Raw genomic sequence first — 17,237 nt, forward strand, 5'->3', positions numbered from 1 at the left:
CGCCAAAGCGTTGTTGGGGGGTGGGGGGAAACATGCGTCTGATGGGTGGAGCATCGTTGTTTCTATTGGTCAGCGCCAGGAAACCCCGCCTTCACAGCATTTTTAACCAATAGGAGTGCAGTATTTTCAATTTAAACTCTCTATAAAGCTCGGTTTGGCCAACGCTCTCCGTGGCGTCTGAGTTTTGAACTGCTTTGTTGTGTGTGGGGTACGTGTCGTCTGCGTGGTCGCCTGGATGCAGCTCGCCGTGGCCATACCCTCCCTTGAGGAGCTTGACTCCTTCAAGTACAGCGACCTGCAGAACTTAGCCAAGAGTCTCGGCCTCCGGGCTAACCTGAGGGTACGAAGCGGGTAACGGGCGGGGCACTAAGGGCGGCCTCCGGGAGACCTGGTGGGAAAGGACTGAACGCGAGCCCGCTCCGCCCCGGGCGGACTGAGCTAGCTGTCCCTCCAGCTACGCAAAACGGAGAGGGGGCCATAGTATCCACCTTATTTTGAGGCTGACTTTTCTGGGGGATCACATAGGCCTTGACTTCAAAAAGGTTTGTTTGGTTTGGCTTTATTAGAAGTACTCCGGAGTTAATCCAGGAAATGCAGGCTCAGGGATGCTGTGTCTAATTCAGGTCGTTAGGCGGTCGCGGAAATCATTGTCTTGGCTTTGGGAAAAATCGAAACAGCAACAATTCTGTGAATTGTAAATGAGCCCCAAACCCCTTAATACTCAATTGGAGGACCTGGAAGAAAGGATGACTTTTTTAGAGGACCACCACGTGGAGAAGTTTTTATAACGCAGCCCTGACCTAGAATTGATCGTTATTTTGTTATTGCCATTGTGCTCGTGTTCTGTTTCAGAACTGGTAAGGCCTTTGACTCCGACGCTGCAAAACGTTGAGGGGAAAATGTGGGGATGCAATTTGGAATTGGGGGCCTATATGTTCTTTAGTGGAGTTTTCCCACAGAATACTTACGGGTACTCTGGAGGTGTGCTCTGCAGGGCGTGGTATGTACACTGCGTGAATGCCTAAATCAGGCATTACAAATGTTTTTAAGAGATTTAAAAAAAACTAATCAGTGCCCAGGTACCTGTTAGGGCTTAATAGTAAAGGAGTGTCTTTGGAGGTATGATTTTATTTATTCCTGAGAGACGCAGAGACCTAGGCAGAGGGAGAGCAGGCCCCCTGTGGGGAGCCTGATGCGGGACTGGATCCCAGGACCCCCATCACCACCTGAGCCAAAGGCGGACGGTCAAGCACTGAGCTACCCAGCTGCTCCTGAGCTGTAGTTTTTTTTAATGGCATCCCCAATACTACTTCATAAACAAAGCCTTAATTCCTTAGGTTAGTTCCCTTAAGCTTTTTGTAGTCTGGCTGGAATCTTATTCAAGACAGCTTAGCATCCAACCTGTACACCTGGTCCTTAGTCTTCTTTTGCTAATTTTGACCCTTTGGCCTCGAATTCCCTTCTCTCTCTCTTATTTATTTGCATTAATAATTTCCAGCTGCTCTTCAGAGTCTACTACCAGAAGTATCCGTGCCTTGGCACTTCATCTCCTCTTCAGTCCCTTGGTCACAGGCCCACCATCCCTGTAATCCCAGGAACACCGTGTGCTTTTTTTTTTTTTTTTTTTTTTTTTTTTAAGATTTTTAAAATTTATTCATGAGAGACACAGAGGCAGAGACACAGGCAGAGGGAAAAGCAGGCTCCATGCAGGGAGCCTGATGTGGGACTCCATCCCAGGTCTCCAGGATCACGCCCTGGGCTGAAGGTGGCGCTAAACTGCTGAGCCACCCGGGCTGCCCCACTAAATGCTTTTAAAGCAGTTTAATTTCAGATACTCTCTTTGAGCACTTGTAGGCTTTCTCCTTGCACTCTGGTTATTTGTGTATTGTGTTATCCTCTCCACTAAAAGTTAAGTTCCTTGAACAAGAATCTTATCCATGCTCCTTGGAAGGTCTTTACAACACTAAGCGCAGTATATCTTATATAGGAGATGCTGAATAATTATTTTCAGCTTGTTGGCAGTGCTAGAATAATGCTCCAGACAGTGGCAGGAGAGTTACAGTGGAGGCTTCCTAAGTTCAGAGCTCTGGATTACATTAAGGCCTCAATTACCGTTTGGGTTTCTGAAGAGTTACTGCAAGTAAGATCTTTTTCTTTTCTTTTCTTTTCTTTTTTTAAAAAAGATTTTATTTATTCATGAGAGACACAGGGAGAGAGAGGCGGGCAGAGACACAGGCAGAGGGAGAAGCAGGCTCCATGCAGGGAGCTTGACGCGGGACTCTATCCCGGGTCTCCAGGATCACACCCTGGGCTGAAGGCGGCGCTAAACCGCTGAGATCTGCCCTTGAGATCTTTTTCTAAAAGTCCCTCTTGTAGTTCTCTTCAGTACCTGATCTGGGTTAGCCAATTATCACCTGTTTTCATAGCGTGGAATAGTAAAATATTTCTGGTCACTATAGACCCCATTACCTATCTAACACACAGTACCTGGCACACAGTGGGTGTTAATAAATATTATTGAGAGGTACTATTTCCCGTGGTTGACCATATAAGGCATTATTATAAGCAACTGTATAGAAAGACCCGTTTGAGACAATTGAAGAAAATTAAACTTGGACTAGTTATCAAATTAATGTATAAAAAAACCAAATTAATGTATATTTAATTTTGTTAGGTATAATAAGGTACTGTGGTTATGTCCCTCTCCTTCCCCTCCCTAACCAGCTGACCCTGCCTATAGAAAATCCCCTAACTTTGTTGAATGGATTTAAATTTATGACCATAGGGCAGCCCGGTGGCTCAGCGGCTTAGCACCGCCTTCAGCCCAGGGTGTGGTCCTGGAGTCCCAGGATCGAGTCTCATGTCGGGCTCCCTGCATGGAGCCTGCTTCTCCCTCTGCCTGTGTCTCTGCCTCTCTCTCTCTGTCTCTCACGAATAAATAAATTTAAAAAATAATAAATAAATAAATAAATAAATGAATAAATAAATAACCATAAATTGTAAAATGGGCATTTGATTCTCCTATGCTTCCTTGGTAGTCATTAACCTTCCCGTTTTTGAGGACAATTATTTACTATCTTCTCACCTCAGATTGGCTCCCTTTCCCCTTGATGACTTTTCCTCATAGTTTATGGAAAAATGGATACAGTCAGCTGAGCATTTGCACATCTTTCCACCATCAAACCCTCAGGCCATCCCATACCTGTCCCCTTGTACTCTACCTTTGCCTAAAGGCAGCCTTGCTGTTTGTGCTGGGGATCCTTGTTCCCACCTCTAGGGCTACATACCTGCAATTAGCTCCTCTCCCACATCAGTTTCTCCCATTCAACTGCATGCAATTAGGCCTTAATAGCCTTTAAGAAAAAAAATAAAAACCTCTTCCCTGACCATTTGTCTTTCATTTACTGCTCAATTTCTTTTTTCTTTTCTACTGAAATTGCTCTTACCTAATTATTTTAGGTGTCTCACACCTAAAATAAAATCCAGACTCTTGCCAATGTAATGTGAGAAATTTGGTTTGCTCCTGATTTGGAGGGAAATTTTTAAAAAAGAAAACAATTAAAATTTGACACAATTGAGGAAATTTGATTTGGGGCTACATATCAGAGGATATTAGGAAATTAATATTTTTCCTAGGTATGATAACACATTAGAGGTTATATAGGAGAACAGCCCCTTATTTTTAGGTGTGGCTGATGTATTTAGTGGGAAAATATCGTGATGACTGGAATCTATTTTCAAAGAGATTGGCAAGAAATACATATTATATAGATGAGGCAAATATGAGACCATATTAGTGATTGCTGAATCTAGGTGTGGAGGACAAGAGTGTTTATTGTACTGTTTCACTTCTTCTGTGGACTTGACGTTTTTGTAATAAAAAGTTATTAGGAAGAAACTCACATGTTGTTGTGGCCTGTACCCTTCTACTTGACCCAGCCTCTGGTTCCTTCTGGCCTCTCTGCTCTGGTTCACCCCAATGTTCACCATGCTCACGACACTGGCTTCTTTCTGTCCTTCAGTTCACCAGCCCACCTCAGGGCTTGATGTGCCCTCTAATGGAATGCTCTCCCCACATCTTCACCTGCTGCTTGTTCACATTTCCACTTAAAAGTCACCACATCTGAGAGGCCTTTCCTGACTCTTCTAACTCAGGTAGCAACTCACCCCAGTCCCCAGTTTAATTTTCTGGTAGCACCTGATGTCATATCCCTTATTTTTAGCTCATTTCATTAATAGGCTGTTTCCCCAGTAGCCCACCCCTGGAAGTTCCTAGAGAGTGGAAACATTGTCTCTCTGGTTCATCACTGCCTCTGCCTTGCCTGGAACAGTATGCAGCATGATAAATGCTTGTTGAAGGGGATGAGAGAGTAGTGCTGATACTAACACCTGTACCTCCTCCTCAGCTCTCTTGAGCATCACCCCATAATATTTAACCTGATAACATGCCCTGATTTGGCCCTGCCACAGGTACCTTGTTTCATCATTGTCACATATTTGATGAGGTTTTTGTGTTATTTTAAGAAAGTGTTCTGGAAACTGTACAATGAAGAGCCTGTGATTAATAATACTGTATGGTATACGTAATGTGCAAAGATAGGTCTTACGCAAAGTGTTCTTAAAACCAGAAAAAAACAAAACCCAAAGAGGGCAGAAGGAAACTATTGGTGACAAAGAAGCTTATGATTGTAATAATGGTTTTGCAGGTATACATTTACTTTCAAACACATGAAATTGTATGTATTAAATATCTATAGCTTTTTATATGTCAACAAATGAAGTAGTTGGGGAAAAAATTATTGAAGAACCACGAATACCTGAATTCTGCCCTGCCAATCACCCCTTTCACAGAGAAGATCCCAAGAGAGATTCAAGGAACAATAGCAAATAGGAAATAAGCAGCACTTTATTACGAGCTGGTATGGTGCCTGAGAACTTGATGTAGGGCATACTGGTAAACTGGCTAGGGGATGTGCTTCACACCTGTCCCCTAAAGCACAAACCAAATTTGGATCTCTGCCCCTCTCCTGGACACATGGCCTATAATAAATGGTATGAGATGTGGTGGCTGGGCCCACATTGCAAATAAAATATCTGGTTCTCAGCTGCATGGCTGAGTGGAAGAGGAGGAAGAGACAACCCAACCAATATGCTTGACTTTTTAAAAGCACAAGAAAATATAATCAATCAGATTAGTATATCTCTTTCAGAAAGGGAAGGTTTCTTGTGGTAGGAAGAGAAACTAGGGGTCCCTTTGCTCCAGGGACCTGTAACCATCCTCCTCCCAAGCCTGCCTATGTTTGGCATTCCCCATCTGAGAGACCCCCAGCATGTTCCATCAGCTGTCCAAGCCAGAAACCTGGGTGTAATAAAGTCTCACTACTCCTCAAACCTATGTTCATACTGATTTTACTTCCTAAAAAAGTTTCTAATATGTCCATAATTGCCTTAGCCCAGGCTCCAGCTCAGGCCACGGTCCTTTCTGGTTTCCTTATAACAGCCTCCCAGCTGCTCTCCTGGCTTCTGTCTTTCTGCCATCAACTGCATCTGGCACATTATACAGCTAGAGTACTGCAAAATTGGTCCCCCTACTGCACTGCTATAGACTCTTCAGACACTGCCTTTTGCTCTGAGGGTTCCTACTCTTACAGGCTTACAAGGCCTGGCAGGATTGGCCCCTGCCCCCTTTTACAGTGTCTTCTCTCCCTTTCCCTTAACCATTCCATGTTCCAGCCACACTGAACTTGAGTTCCCCAATCTCCACCCTCCTTCTTGCCTTCCCGTGCCATATCATTACCTCGTCCCTCTGGCCACTGCTGTCGTGTTCATCCTTCAGACCTCAGCAACTACAGACATCGTGCCTTCATCTTAGAAGTGGCATGTCCAGTTCCCTGATGACGTCTATCCTGCCAGCCCAGACCTTGGCAGCTGAGCCTATCTGTGTTCCTGCACCACAGTCTGGGCCTCATGCTGGCTCTCAGCTCTCAGTCGTCATGGCTCTTTCCCTGCCTGACTTCCCCATTTGCCCATGAAATCTGTGTGGGGCCAGTTCTGTCTTGGTCGTCCCTCTGTTCCCAGAGCCTGCCCAGAGGACATTGGAGGAATATAAGAACAGGAAAATAATTATCCTCAAAAACAGGAAAGTTAATAATGTATCTGTTTTGGTTACTTGATTTCTGGCCCTACTGATACAGTCTTTAACTCTCCTGTAGGCAGACAAGTTGTTAAAAGCCTTGAAAGCCTACCTTAAAGACGAAGCAAAAAAAGAAAATGAGAGTCAGGTAAGTAAGCTTTTTTTTTTTTAAATCACCTATTACTACAGCAACTATATTTAAATAATGAGTGGTAAAGACAACTAGTGAAACTCAAGACATGTTGATCCCCAAAATCAGTGATCCCCAAAGAGATCATTATTGGTAATAAATCCTTTCATAATAACTATTTGTTATAGAGCAACTGCCTAGTAGTGAGTAATGTGTTGAATAAGATGTTCTCATAAAAATGCAAAGGCTAATTAATTACTAGTTGCCAAACATTACAAGAGCTAGCTTGGTGTGAGCAAGGAAGGAACAGGATTTGAAGCCCAAAAAACCCAGGTTAAGTAGCTGTTGTCATTTCTTTTTATGTGATCTTAGAAAACTCAAATGCCTTAATTCTTATTTTCCTATTGTTTAAAATGGACACAACATCTGCTTTGCTAAATTAAATGTTAAGAAAAATAAAAAAAAAAAAAAAGAAAAGAAAAATCAAATGATATAGGGCCTGTGAAAGTGGCTTGTGGTGAACTGTAAACCAGAATAATAGGGGAGGAAGTTGTCATCACTGCCTCAGACCGAAGGTTTTTGACAGGCCTGACGTATTCCGTGGGTGCAGTGTTAGGGCCAGGATTCTAAACTTAAAATAGAGGAAAATCCAGAAAGATCTTAAGCCCTAGGCTTTGAAGAGCATCCATTATCTATCTGGAAATGAAGGTAAATATAAACATGAATTAAAAATCTAGCCACTGGGGATCCCTGGGTGGCGCAGTGGTTTGGCGCCTGCCTTTGGCCCAGGGCGCGATCCTGGAGACCTGGGATCGAATCCCACGTCGGGCTCCCGGTGCATGGAGCCTGCTTCTCCCTCTGCCTGTGTCTCTGCCTCTCTCTCTCTCACTGTGTGCCTATCATAAATAAATAAAAATTAAAAAAAAAAAAAATCTAGCCACTGGCCTCCCTCATCCCCCTCCCTGTCTTTACTACTTCTATAACTATATTCCAGGTTATAAACATTTAAAATTATTAATACTCAGATTTGTTTTGGGTCATCTGGGTAGTTCAGTTGGTTATGCATCCAACTTTTGATCTCAGCTCAGGTCTTGATCTCAGGGTCATGTGTTCAAGCCCCGCACTGGGCTTCATGCTGGGTATGGAGTCTACTTAAAAAATATACATACATAAATTTTTTAAACCGTAAGGCAAAATTTTTTTTGGTTCCAGGTTTAATTAACCTAAAATAACAAAAAAGGATTAATTTTGAATTCTAGCTTTAAGAATTTACATCAACTAGATCTCAATCTGTCTATATATAGAGAATTATATATATATGTATATATAATTCTTTTAATAAGGATACGATTAGAGCCATTTGAAATCAAGATTTTAGTTTGGATGGTAGTTAATAGACTCAAATTAGTGTATTTCGAATTCATCTTAAAGGCCATTTTTTTTTTAAGATTTTATTTATTTATTCATGAGAGACACAGAGAAAGATAGGCAGAGACACAGGCAGAGGGAGAAGCAGGCTCCCCAAAAGGAGCCCGATGCAGGACTAGATCCTGGATCCCAGCATCATGCCCTGAGCCGAAGGCAGACACCCAAATGCTGAGCCACCCAGGCATCCCAGGGCCATTCCATTTTGAAAAAAATTCATAAAAGCATGATGATAGTCCAAATTCAGTCAGATAAAGAGTTCCTAAGTGTTGAATCTATCAATAGTGAGCTTAGGGCACCTGGATGGTGAAACCTGTTAAGCGGCTGCCTTCAGCTCAGATCATGATCCTAGGGTCCTGGGATCAAGCACCATATCAGGTTCCCTCCTCAGCCTGGGGTCTGCTTTTCTTTCTCCCTCTCTATGCCATCCTACCTCCCCTCATCCCACACCCCACTTGTGCGCTCTCGCTTGCAAGTTCTCTTTCTCTCAAAAAACATCTTAAATAAATCTTTAGGCTGACTTATTTTTAGGGAAAACATGTACATAAGCAGTTACCGGAGGCAGGGTGGAGAGCAAGAAAGAATTCTCAGCAGACTCCCCACTGAGCAGAGAGCTGGTGGCATGGCTCAATCTCAGGACCCCCAAGATCATGACCAGAGCTGAAATCAGGAGCCACCATTCAAAGGACTGAACCACCCACACACCCCTCAATAATGAGCTTAGATTGGTAGGAAGACCTGACACAGAGTTTATTAATCTAAGGCTACAGAAGGAGTCAACACAGTCCAAGTACATAGCAAAGAGATCATTGATGTTGCCAAGAATTGACAAATGTGCAAACTTCCAGACCTCTACATCTGAGTGAGTGGGACATCGTATCTTATGGAATCCTTGTTCTTGCACTGTAGGTCAGCCTTAGTTATATGAGTTGGAGTAGTTTTGTATGTGGGTCAGTCTGGCTGTGTACCAAGGACTCCCTTGCTCTAACCAGGTGGGCCTCGTCAGAGTTGGAGTTAGACAAGTCTATTACAGGAACATCATGGTGCATTCAGGATTGAACACCTCCTCGTTGATCTGGGTCAGCCTCCCACACATCAGTGTGTTTAAGATGCATGGGATTAAAACAATCATCTCCAGGGTTGTGCTAACAGACCTGTCCTGCACTCTGCTAATATGGAGTCCCTGCAGGAAGGCTAAATAAGTACTTTATTTTATTTTTTTTTAAAGATTTTTATTTATTTATTAGAGGGAAAAGCAGGCTCCATGCAGGGAGCTCGACATGGGACTCGATCCTGGGAATCCAGGATCACACCCCAGGCTAAAGGTGGCGCTAAACCGCTAAGCCACCGGGGCTGCCCTAAATAAGTACTTTAAAAGTGTCTCCATATTCCAAAAAAAAAAATAAATAAAAATAAAAATAAAAGTGTCTCCATATTCCAACAATACCTGTAACCCAAAGATGTCACTTCTATAGTAGAAGCAGTTTTTTTCTTCCATATGACTATCCAGGGAGTTGGGAAGTGGGATCCAGATAGTATCTTTCTCATGTATCCCACCTTTGAATTTGTTTACCTGTTTTCACCTTTCATTTGCTGACCTTCTTTGAGGTGAATTGATGGGTACATCTAGATGTCCTTTACCACCCTTGTCTCCTTGTTCCTTAGCTCCTGTAACTTTTTTTTTTTTTTTATGCGGGACTCAATCCCAGGACCCTGGGATCACTACCTGAGCTGAAGGCAGACCCTCAACCACTGAGCCACTCAGGTGCCCAAAGCTCCTGTAACTTTCCTTGCCAGTCTTCATCCTGGACTTTATATCACTTAGAACTATTTCACTTCTGTAACATACAGAAGTCTAAACGTGCCATTCTCTAAGCCTCCTTATTGACTTCCAACACATACATTTTATATTATTTATTTATTTTACATTTTATATTTATATTGTTCTCATTGCAGGATATATGAGAGAATCATTTGGGGAGCTTTTTACAAATGGTCATATATATATATATATATCTTTTACAAATGGTCATATATATATATATATGGGCCTTATCAAGCCCCAAGCCAACTAAATCAGCTCTCAGAGAATGGGGTCTAGGCACCACAGTGAAATGAAGTGAAAAATCAGGATACAAAGCACTCTATCCACCACTTCCATGTGAGAGTGCCAGGTGTCAGTACTGTTTAAAATACTGGAAGGTTTCTCTGTAAGGAATTTCAATACTATCAAGCTAAGGCCTGTCTTCTGGCATTCAAGGATTCCCTTGCATAACAGCCTCCTCCTCACCTAAGGACCTTAGTAGATCTGACCCCACCAGATAAGGCCCTCCCACACATCCAAGCCCCTAACGAGGTTTTTCTTGTTTTGAAATAGGGTAGACAGCCAACAGCAGACATTTGAGGGGAGGCCTGCAGTGTGAGAGAGCTTAAGATAAGTAAAAAGATAACCCTAAAGGAGACCCAGATGACACAGAAAACAAAAGCTTTAAAAAAAAGCCTCAAGAACCTTAATGATTTATAAACTGGAATCAAGCTACACAGACAAGGCACAGATGATTCAATTAAGGTTATATAACAAGCTATTAATGTTAACGACTTAAGGAGAATAGATGATAGACATTGAGCAAGAAAAGACAAGAGGTGAAAAAGTAGAAGGATTCTGTATTTGGATCTTAGAGGATGTTTTATGTAGCTGTGAGACGAGATTTAAAATTTTCAGAGTCTTTAAAGCAGCAAAGGTAGCTAATAGTGAAGTGGTATGGTGCTCTCAGGAAGAAGATGGGAGAGGAGACTGGGACCAGTGAACTAAGCTGCAGCCCACTATAGGCACTACAAATGGCTGCTGCAAATACAAATGATTGCCCCCCGCCCCGCCCCCCTAACAAACTGCACGTGCTGCATAAGCAACCACCTGCAGCGAAGCCCTGGAAATAGGAGGCCAGGGCAGAGGCAGTGGCTTTCCATTATAATCTCTTCAGTACTTCATAATTTTTTTTAGCCACATGTGTATAATATTAGTCTATTTCAAAAAATTAAAATTCATGTATAAAAACAAAAACACCAAAAGCAAACCAAGCCTCACCTATTTTTTTTCCCTAGTGCTTCCATAGTTTGATTTTTTACATTTAAGTCTTTTACCCATCCAGATTGCATTTTGGTGTGGAAATAAAGGGATCAAGGTTCATTTCCCTCTCCCCACCAAAAAGATAAAAAGCATAGTTTTCTCTGCATCAAATGTTGAATCATGAATCTAGTCTTCCCCCACTAATATGAAGGACAACTGTTATCAAACGATGAGTTCTTATATAAATAAGTCTGTGTGGGATATTCTGGTACTTGTACCATACTCTTCTGATAATGTAGCTCTTTTAGTGTATGGTTGTACAGGTGTCAGTCTCACTAACTCCCTTATTTTGGCTTTGGATGAGTTAGACTCCAAGCCTCAGTTTCCCCTTCTGTGAAATGAGAATAAGGTTAGTACCTATCTCATAGTCTTTGAGGAATAAATGAGATAACTCATGTGAATGTGTACCCCAATATTACAAGGTGTGATATTAGTTGTAATTATTAGAGCACGGTGTGTCTATTCAAAACAATTAATGCTAATTTGCTTATTTACTCACACTAAGAAAACTTTGAATGCTTTCTTGAAAAGCCTAATTTTTAAGCTGGGGTTTTTTTTTTTTTTTTAATTCATTTTTATTTTATTTTCTTTGTCTTCATTTCAATTGTTTACATTTTTGCAAAAGCACCAGAGAACACCAAGGTTACTTTCAAAATGCTGGGCAGTTTTGTTTTGTGTGAAACTAATTATAAAAAAAAAAAAAGAAGGAAAGAAACTAATTATAGTTGTTTCTATTGTTTTTAAAAGGCGTTCTTGGGGATCCCTGGGTGGCGCAGTGGTTTAGCGCTTGCCTTTGGCCCAGGGCGCGATCCTGGAGACCCGGGATCGAATCCCACATCGGGCTTCCGGTGCATGGAGCCTGCTTCTCCCTCTGCCTATGTCTCTGCCTCTCTCTCTCTCTCTCTGTGTGACTATCATAAATAAATAAAAAATTAAAAAAAAAATAAAAATAAAAGGCGTTCTTCTGAAAATGGTGTTCAGCATACTTTAGGCAAATGTCCCTGTCCTTCTGTAGGAGAGCACTACTGACCCATCTGGTTTGATTCACAGTTCTTAACAGTGCTTAACAGTGCTTCTTCCTGAGACGTCAACAAGAAATGGGCATCAGGTGTTCTTCTAAAGACCCAAACCTCCAAAAAAAAAAAAAAAAAAAAATCTGCTTCATCTCTTGGGATTTGATTTTTTTTTTTTAATTTTTATTTATTTATGATAGTCAGAGAGAGAGAGAGAGAGAGGCAGAGGGAGAAGCAGGCTCCATGCACCGGGAGCCCGACGTGGGATTCGATCCTGGGTCTCCAGGATTGCGCCCTGGGCCAAAGGCAGGCGCTAAACCGCTGCGCCACCCAGGGATCCCTTTTTTTTTTTTTTTTTTTAATTTTTATTTATTTTGATTTTTTTTAAATTAGACACCCTCTGGACTAAATTTTTTTTTTTTTTTTTTTTTTTTTTTTTTTTTTTTTTTTTATGATAGTCACAGAGAGAGAGAGAGGCAGAGGGAGAAGCAGGCTCCATGCACTGGGAGCCTGACGTGGGATTCGATCCCGGGTTCCAGGATCGCGCCCTGAGCCAAAGGCAGGCGCCAAACCGCTGCGCCACCCAGGGATCCCTCTGGACTAAATTTAAATAGGAAAAAAGAGTTCAGATTCTATGAATCTAGATTCATCTGGTGTACACCCCTTAGTGGCCAGGAGGACACAATTTTCACAGCACAGCCAAAATATTCCAGGAGGGTCTGAGTGAATGAGGCTGTGAGGTCTTGCCAAACAACAGAAAGCTAATCCTGTCTTTGAGCAGTTAGGGCTACTGAAACCTGTTGGGGGAAGTTTGCAATCCCTCCCTCCACAGTCTTTAATATGTAGGTTATATTAAATATCACTCCCCAGTCCTGCCTTCAATACAGGAAAAAAGTTATGCTACTAATTATATTCAACTCTTCCTTTCTAAAAACCCTGAAACCACATGACATTACAGACTAATTGCAAAGTACATGAGCTGCTAATATCTATTGGTAGCATATACACAGTATATATAGCTAGTATCTAATATAAATTCTCTATGTAACATTCAGTCCTGAATAAGTAAATAAACACAACTGTATTAGCAGTTTGGGATCTGAATATATTTAAATAATTACCAGGAGGCAGAGACTCTTTATGCCTACCAAAATAGCCATGTTTTCTTTTTTTTGCTTAAATTAGCGGAACCCATATATTTAGCCTAGACTATAGCTGCTTAACCAAAAGACTACATTTCTCAGCCTCTTTTGCCTGTGAGGTCATGTGACTAAGGCCTGGCCAATGAAATATAGGAAGTGTTGAGTGAGACTTCCCCAAAGAAGTCTCCTTAAAAGGAAAAAAAAGGGCTACATCCTCCTAATGGTAGGGGAATAAAGCCTGGGATTTGGATGACTTGGTCAGGTACCCCGATGGTCGGCCTCCAGACTTCTGCACAAGAAAGAATGAAATTTCTATCTTGTTTAAACCACTGATATTTTAGGATTTGAATTACATGCCACTATATTAAAATCTAAGTAATGCACAAAAATCTTCACATCCTGCTGTACTGTGGTAGCCCTGTCCTAAGTGTTTCTCTCCATCCTACTTATGATCTTTTTGGTGAACTTGGTCTCCCTGGAGCCTCCGTTTTCCCCTGTCACATTTAGTCACATACTCCCCTGGTTTCCAGGGACCGGTAACATCTTCAAACTCCTGAACTTAAAACTGAGCTCCTTGTCCCAGATCAATGGTTATTTTAGAGCAGGAAATGAGAATTCATCCATGGATAGACAGCTTTGGCATAAATTGCTTTTCTGTTCCCTGCCCTCCTGGAACCACTGAGATGGTAGAACAGAATAGTGCGGCTACAGTTTTCCAGAACTGAGAGAGGTAGGGGGCTAATTTAAAGCAAGAATCTTCTGCAATTGGAAGACAACATATAGGCTACTGAGATGAGAGAAGGACGTAAGTTTTTGGAAGTTTAGACAGTGGAAGTTTCTACTTCCTGGGTGGGGTCCTTGTTGGAGAGATTGCCTGGAATATTGTCCGATTTAAGCTCTACAATGCTGTAGGGAGAACAGCCCTCCAGACCTAGCTTACTGCAGAGCCAACATAGAAGCCTTTCTCCATCTTTCTCCATGTCCCGGGCAGCTTGCCACCATGCTCCCCTGGACCATATGAGCTGGACCACAGCGGCATAGAGGCCCAGGGAAGAGGCCATGGCCATGGCAAGAAAGACAACAAAAGAGAGAATAAAGACCACAGGCAGACCGACCAGCATCCAGAGGACCAAACGGGGCCCATGGTCTCCTCCCATTTGGCAGGCCTTTATGTCTTCAGGTGTTATCTCCCTTGATGACCCTTGAGGCTTGGTCAATTCTTTTTTTTTTTTTTTTTTAATTTTTTTATTTATTTATGATAGAGAGAGAGAGAGAGAGAGAGAGAGGCAGAGACATAGGCAGAGGGAGAAGCAGGCTCCATGCACCGGGAGCCCAACGTGGGATTCGATCCCGGGTCTCCAGGATCGCGCCCTGGGCCAAAGGCAGGCGCCAAACCGCTGCGCCACCCAGGGATCCCGGCTTGGTCAATTCTTGCAGCTCCTTCTCTATCAGTGTGACGTGGATGTCCACCATCTGGCCCTTTTTCTTTCCTCGTGTGATGGTGCCAGTTAATGTGACATAGCGGCTGTCCACGAGCATGTTCCATATATCATCATCCGTAGGATAGTCTAGAAAATCATCTCCCTCCTCTTCATCAGGCTGGTCTCCACCTTCTAGTTCCCCAGGCTCCTCCAGTTTCTCATTTTCTGACCAGTAGATGATGATAGATTTTGGGCGGGACTCTTTCCTGCAACCCATTGTGGATTCCCCATCCAGGGCCAGGGCAGCAGCCACGGCCTTCCTGAGAGAGCCCTGTTGGGGGGCTTGGGAGCTGGCCCTGGCCTTCTACTGGTCCAGCTCTTCCTCAGGTCTAGTTATTCCGTGGGAGGTGTCTGACTTGCTTGAGCAAACTCACGATTCACACATCAGAGCTTCTTCCTGGATGGGGCTGTGCATGCCAGGGACAAAGTCTGGCACAGGACCCAGACCGAGTCAGGCAAGCAGCCGCCACCGGGGAGCTGCCATCCACTGGGAGGATGCAAACCTGCCACTAAGCTGGGGTTGTTAAATGAGATTGCTTCTTCTCAAACCCTCTAAAATTCTTCTTCAGGCCTATAATTTAGTACAAGACAGTTTTAAAATTACCTTTTGTAAAATACAGTTTTTATTCAGTTTAAATTCTGATTCTTCCTGCACATTATAACTCTAAAAATAGGACATGGAAGATTAATGTCTTTCTTTTTAGAATGGAACTCAAACTTCTGCATCCTCCTGGGATGAGACTGAGATGCAGATGAGCAGCCAGGAACAAGCTAAGAGGGAGCCAGTTGGCCACATCATCAAAACAAGGAGAAGGTGCAAGAACCCTGACTCCCAGGTGAATGGACGTGTACCAATCTTGACCACCACCTGTGCCAAAATTGGTATATTCTTAGGAAACTTTCTATCTGAATTTCTTTGGTATCAAATGGTTGTAAACTGTGTGCTGTAAGCTCCATGAAATCACAGACCCGAGGCCACGCTGGTCATCCTCACACCCTGGGTGCTAACTCTTGGAAACACTCACTAAGGATTAAGCACAAGTTCAATATTGGTCAAATAAATATGAAAATGAATTAAACACTCACTTAAGTGAGGGATAATATAAGAAGGAAAGAGAAACCAGTATCAGTAAGTTGTTGTTTTTTTTTTTTTCTTTTCAACCTGGCCTTTGATCTAGTGATCACTCTTCAGTTGGTCATTCAGCAGAATGGTTATAGGATTAGCCAGGCACTTCCCTCATTACTATTTTTTTAATTCAGGAGAGGCAGAGACATAGGCAGAGGGAGAAGCAGACTACATGTGGGGAGCCCCATGTGGGACTCGATCCGAGGACCCGGGATCACAACCTGAGCCGAAGGCAGATGCTAAACCACTGAGCCACCCAGGTGCCCACCACCCCTCCACTTTGAGAGGACTCTGATTTTATTCTTTTTTATCCTCTCATCCAAATGTAACTTTACAAAACACAGTCCTAATTTTTTTTAAAATATTTTATTTATTCATGAGAGAGAGAGAGAGAGAGAGAGGCAGACACACAGGCAGAGGGAGAAGCAGGCTCCATGCAGGGAGCCTGACGTGGGACTTGTCTCCCTCTCAGGTCTCCAGGATCACACCCTGGGCTGAAGGCAACGCTAAACCACTGAGTCACGTGGACTGCCCCCCCCCCCCCCCCCCCGTTTTTTAAGATTCACAGTCCTAATTTTTATTTTCTAGTTCCCTATAATCCATTGGCTGTTAGACTATCCATTTAGACTGATAATTTCTCATCTCTCAGCTGTTCTTGCCATTTATGCTTTTCAGTGGTCCTAGTATGTCCTATTCCCAAATCTGCCACTCAGAAATCTAATTCTCCTCCTTCCTTTAGCCCCTTGTCAATTTGGGTGCTTATCTTTGGAAGGCAGTGGTGACTTTTTATCATTTATTCCCTTTTAACATTTGTAGCAGGATCATTCAGAGATAAAAATAAGTGATCACACTGACTTCCAGGATCCAGAGAAGCAGGAAAACCAGGATCTCAGAACTGTTGGAGAAGTTCCTTCACCACTAGATGAGAACCAAGGAGAGGAGAATGCAGTCTCCACAGGAAAAAGAAGAATAAATGGTATGCCAAATAAGTAAAAACAAAACCCTGATATTCCTAGGGGACCCATGTGTGTTCATTTCCTAGGACTACCATAACTAGAAGCTTTTTCTTGAAGTCCTATTACTGTTTCTTACACTTAATATTTCAACATACAGGGATCCCTGGGTGGCGCAGCGGTTTAGCGCCTGCCTTTGGCCTAGGACGCGATCCTGGAGACCCGGGATCGAATCCCACATCGGGCTCCCAGTGCATGGAGCCTGCTTCTCCCTCTGCCAGTGTCTCTGCCTCTCTCTCTCTCTCTCTCTCTCTCTCTGTGTGTGTGTGTGTGTGACTATCATAAATAAATAAAAATTTTTAAAAATGAGAGTCATAACAGTTTAAAAAAAAATATTTCAACATACCTTTCTGAGGAACACAGTTCAACCCATAACACCATGCTTTAGAACTCCTAAGTGTTCTGCAATGAAAACGAAAGTTTAAACCAGATACAGTAGACCATCAAGTCATCTTTAGTACTGTTGTGGAAAAAAAACAGAGTAAGATTGGCAACTGGAAAGTTCAGGGAAGTTGATCTCTATTCTGACAAAATGAGGGCTCTGCTCATCACCATTAGCTCTTTCTGGCCTACTCCAGACCCAGGTACCCAAAGCTGATGGTCTTCTCAACAAAGGCCCTTAAAAGGGGGCTGCAAAGTCTACCTTC

General features: G+C 42.8%; 1 protein-coding gene and 1 pseudogene across 5 annotated transcripts in view; one reads left to right on the forward strand and one right to left on the reverse strand.

Moving 5' to 3' along the window:
* The window catches only part of NUSAP1 (nucleolar and spindle associated protein 1), a 78,542-nt gene that overhangs the window by 38,615 nt on the left and 22,690 nt on the right, over positions 1 to 17,237 (forward strand). Inside the window, exons 1-4 of one of the 5 annotated variants that reach the window (XM_025998499.2) lie at positions 120 to 340; positions 6,213 to 6,281; positions 15,156 to 15,287; positions 16,394 to 16,553. In XM_025998499.2, the coding sequence (XP_025854284.1) occupies positions 236 to 340; positions 6,213 to 6,281; positions 15,156 to 15,287; positions 16,394 to 16,553 (466 nt within the window). In that variant the 5' untranslated portion in view covers positions 120 to 235. Of the gene's footprint in view, positions 1 to 119; positions 341 to 6,212; positions 6,282 to 15,155; positions 15,288 to 16,393; positions 16,554 to 17,237 lie in introns of those variants that run through there. The other 4 variants (XM_025998502.2, XM_025998500.2, XM_072738308.1 and 1 more) reach the window with 4 other exon arrangements.
* On the reverse strand, positions 13,792 to 14,866 carry LOC112919784 (transmembrane protein 169 pseudogene; annotated as a pseudogene).

The sequence above is a fragment of the Vulpes vulpes genome, chromosome 15 (assembly GCF_048418805.1).
Source record: "Vulpes vulpes isolate BD-2025 chromosome 15, VulVul3, whole genome shotgun sequence".
Lineage (NCBI taxonomy): Eukaryota > Metazoa > Chordata > Mammalia > Carnivora > Canidae > Vulpes > Vulpes vulpes.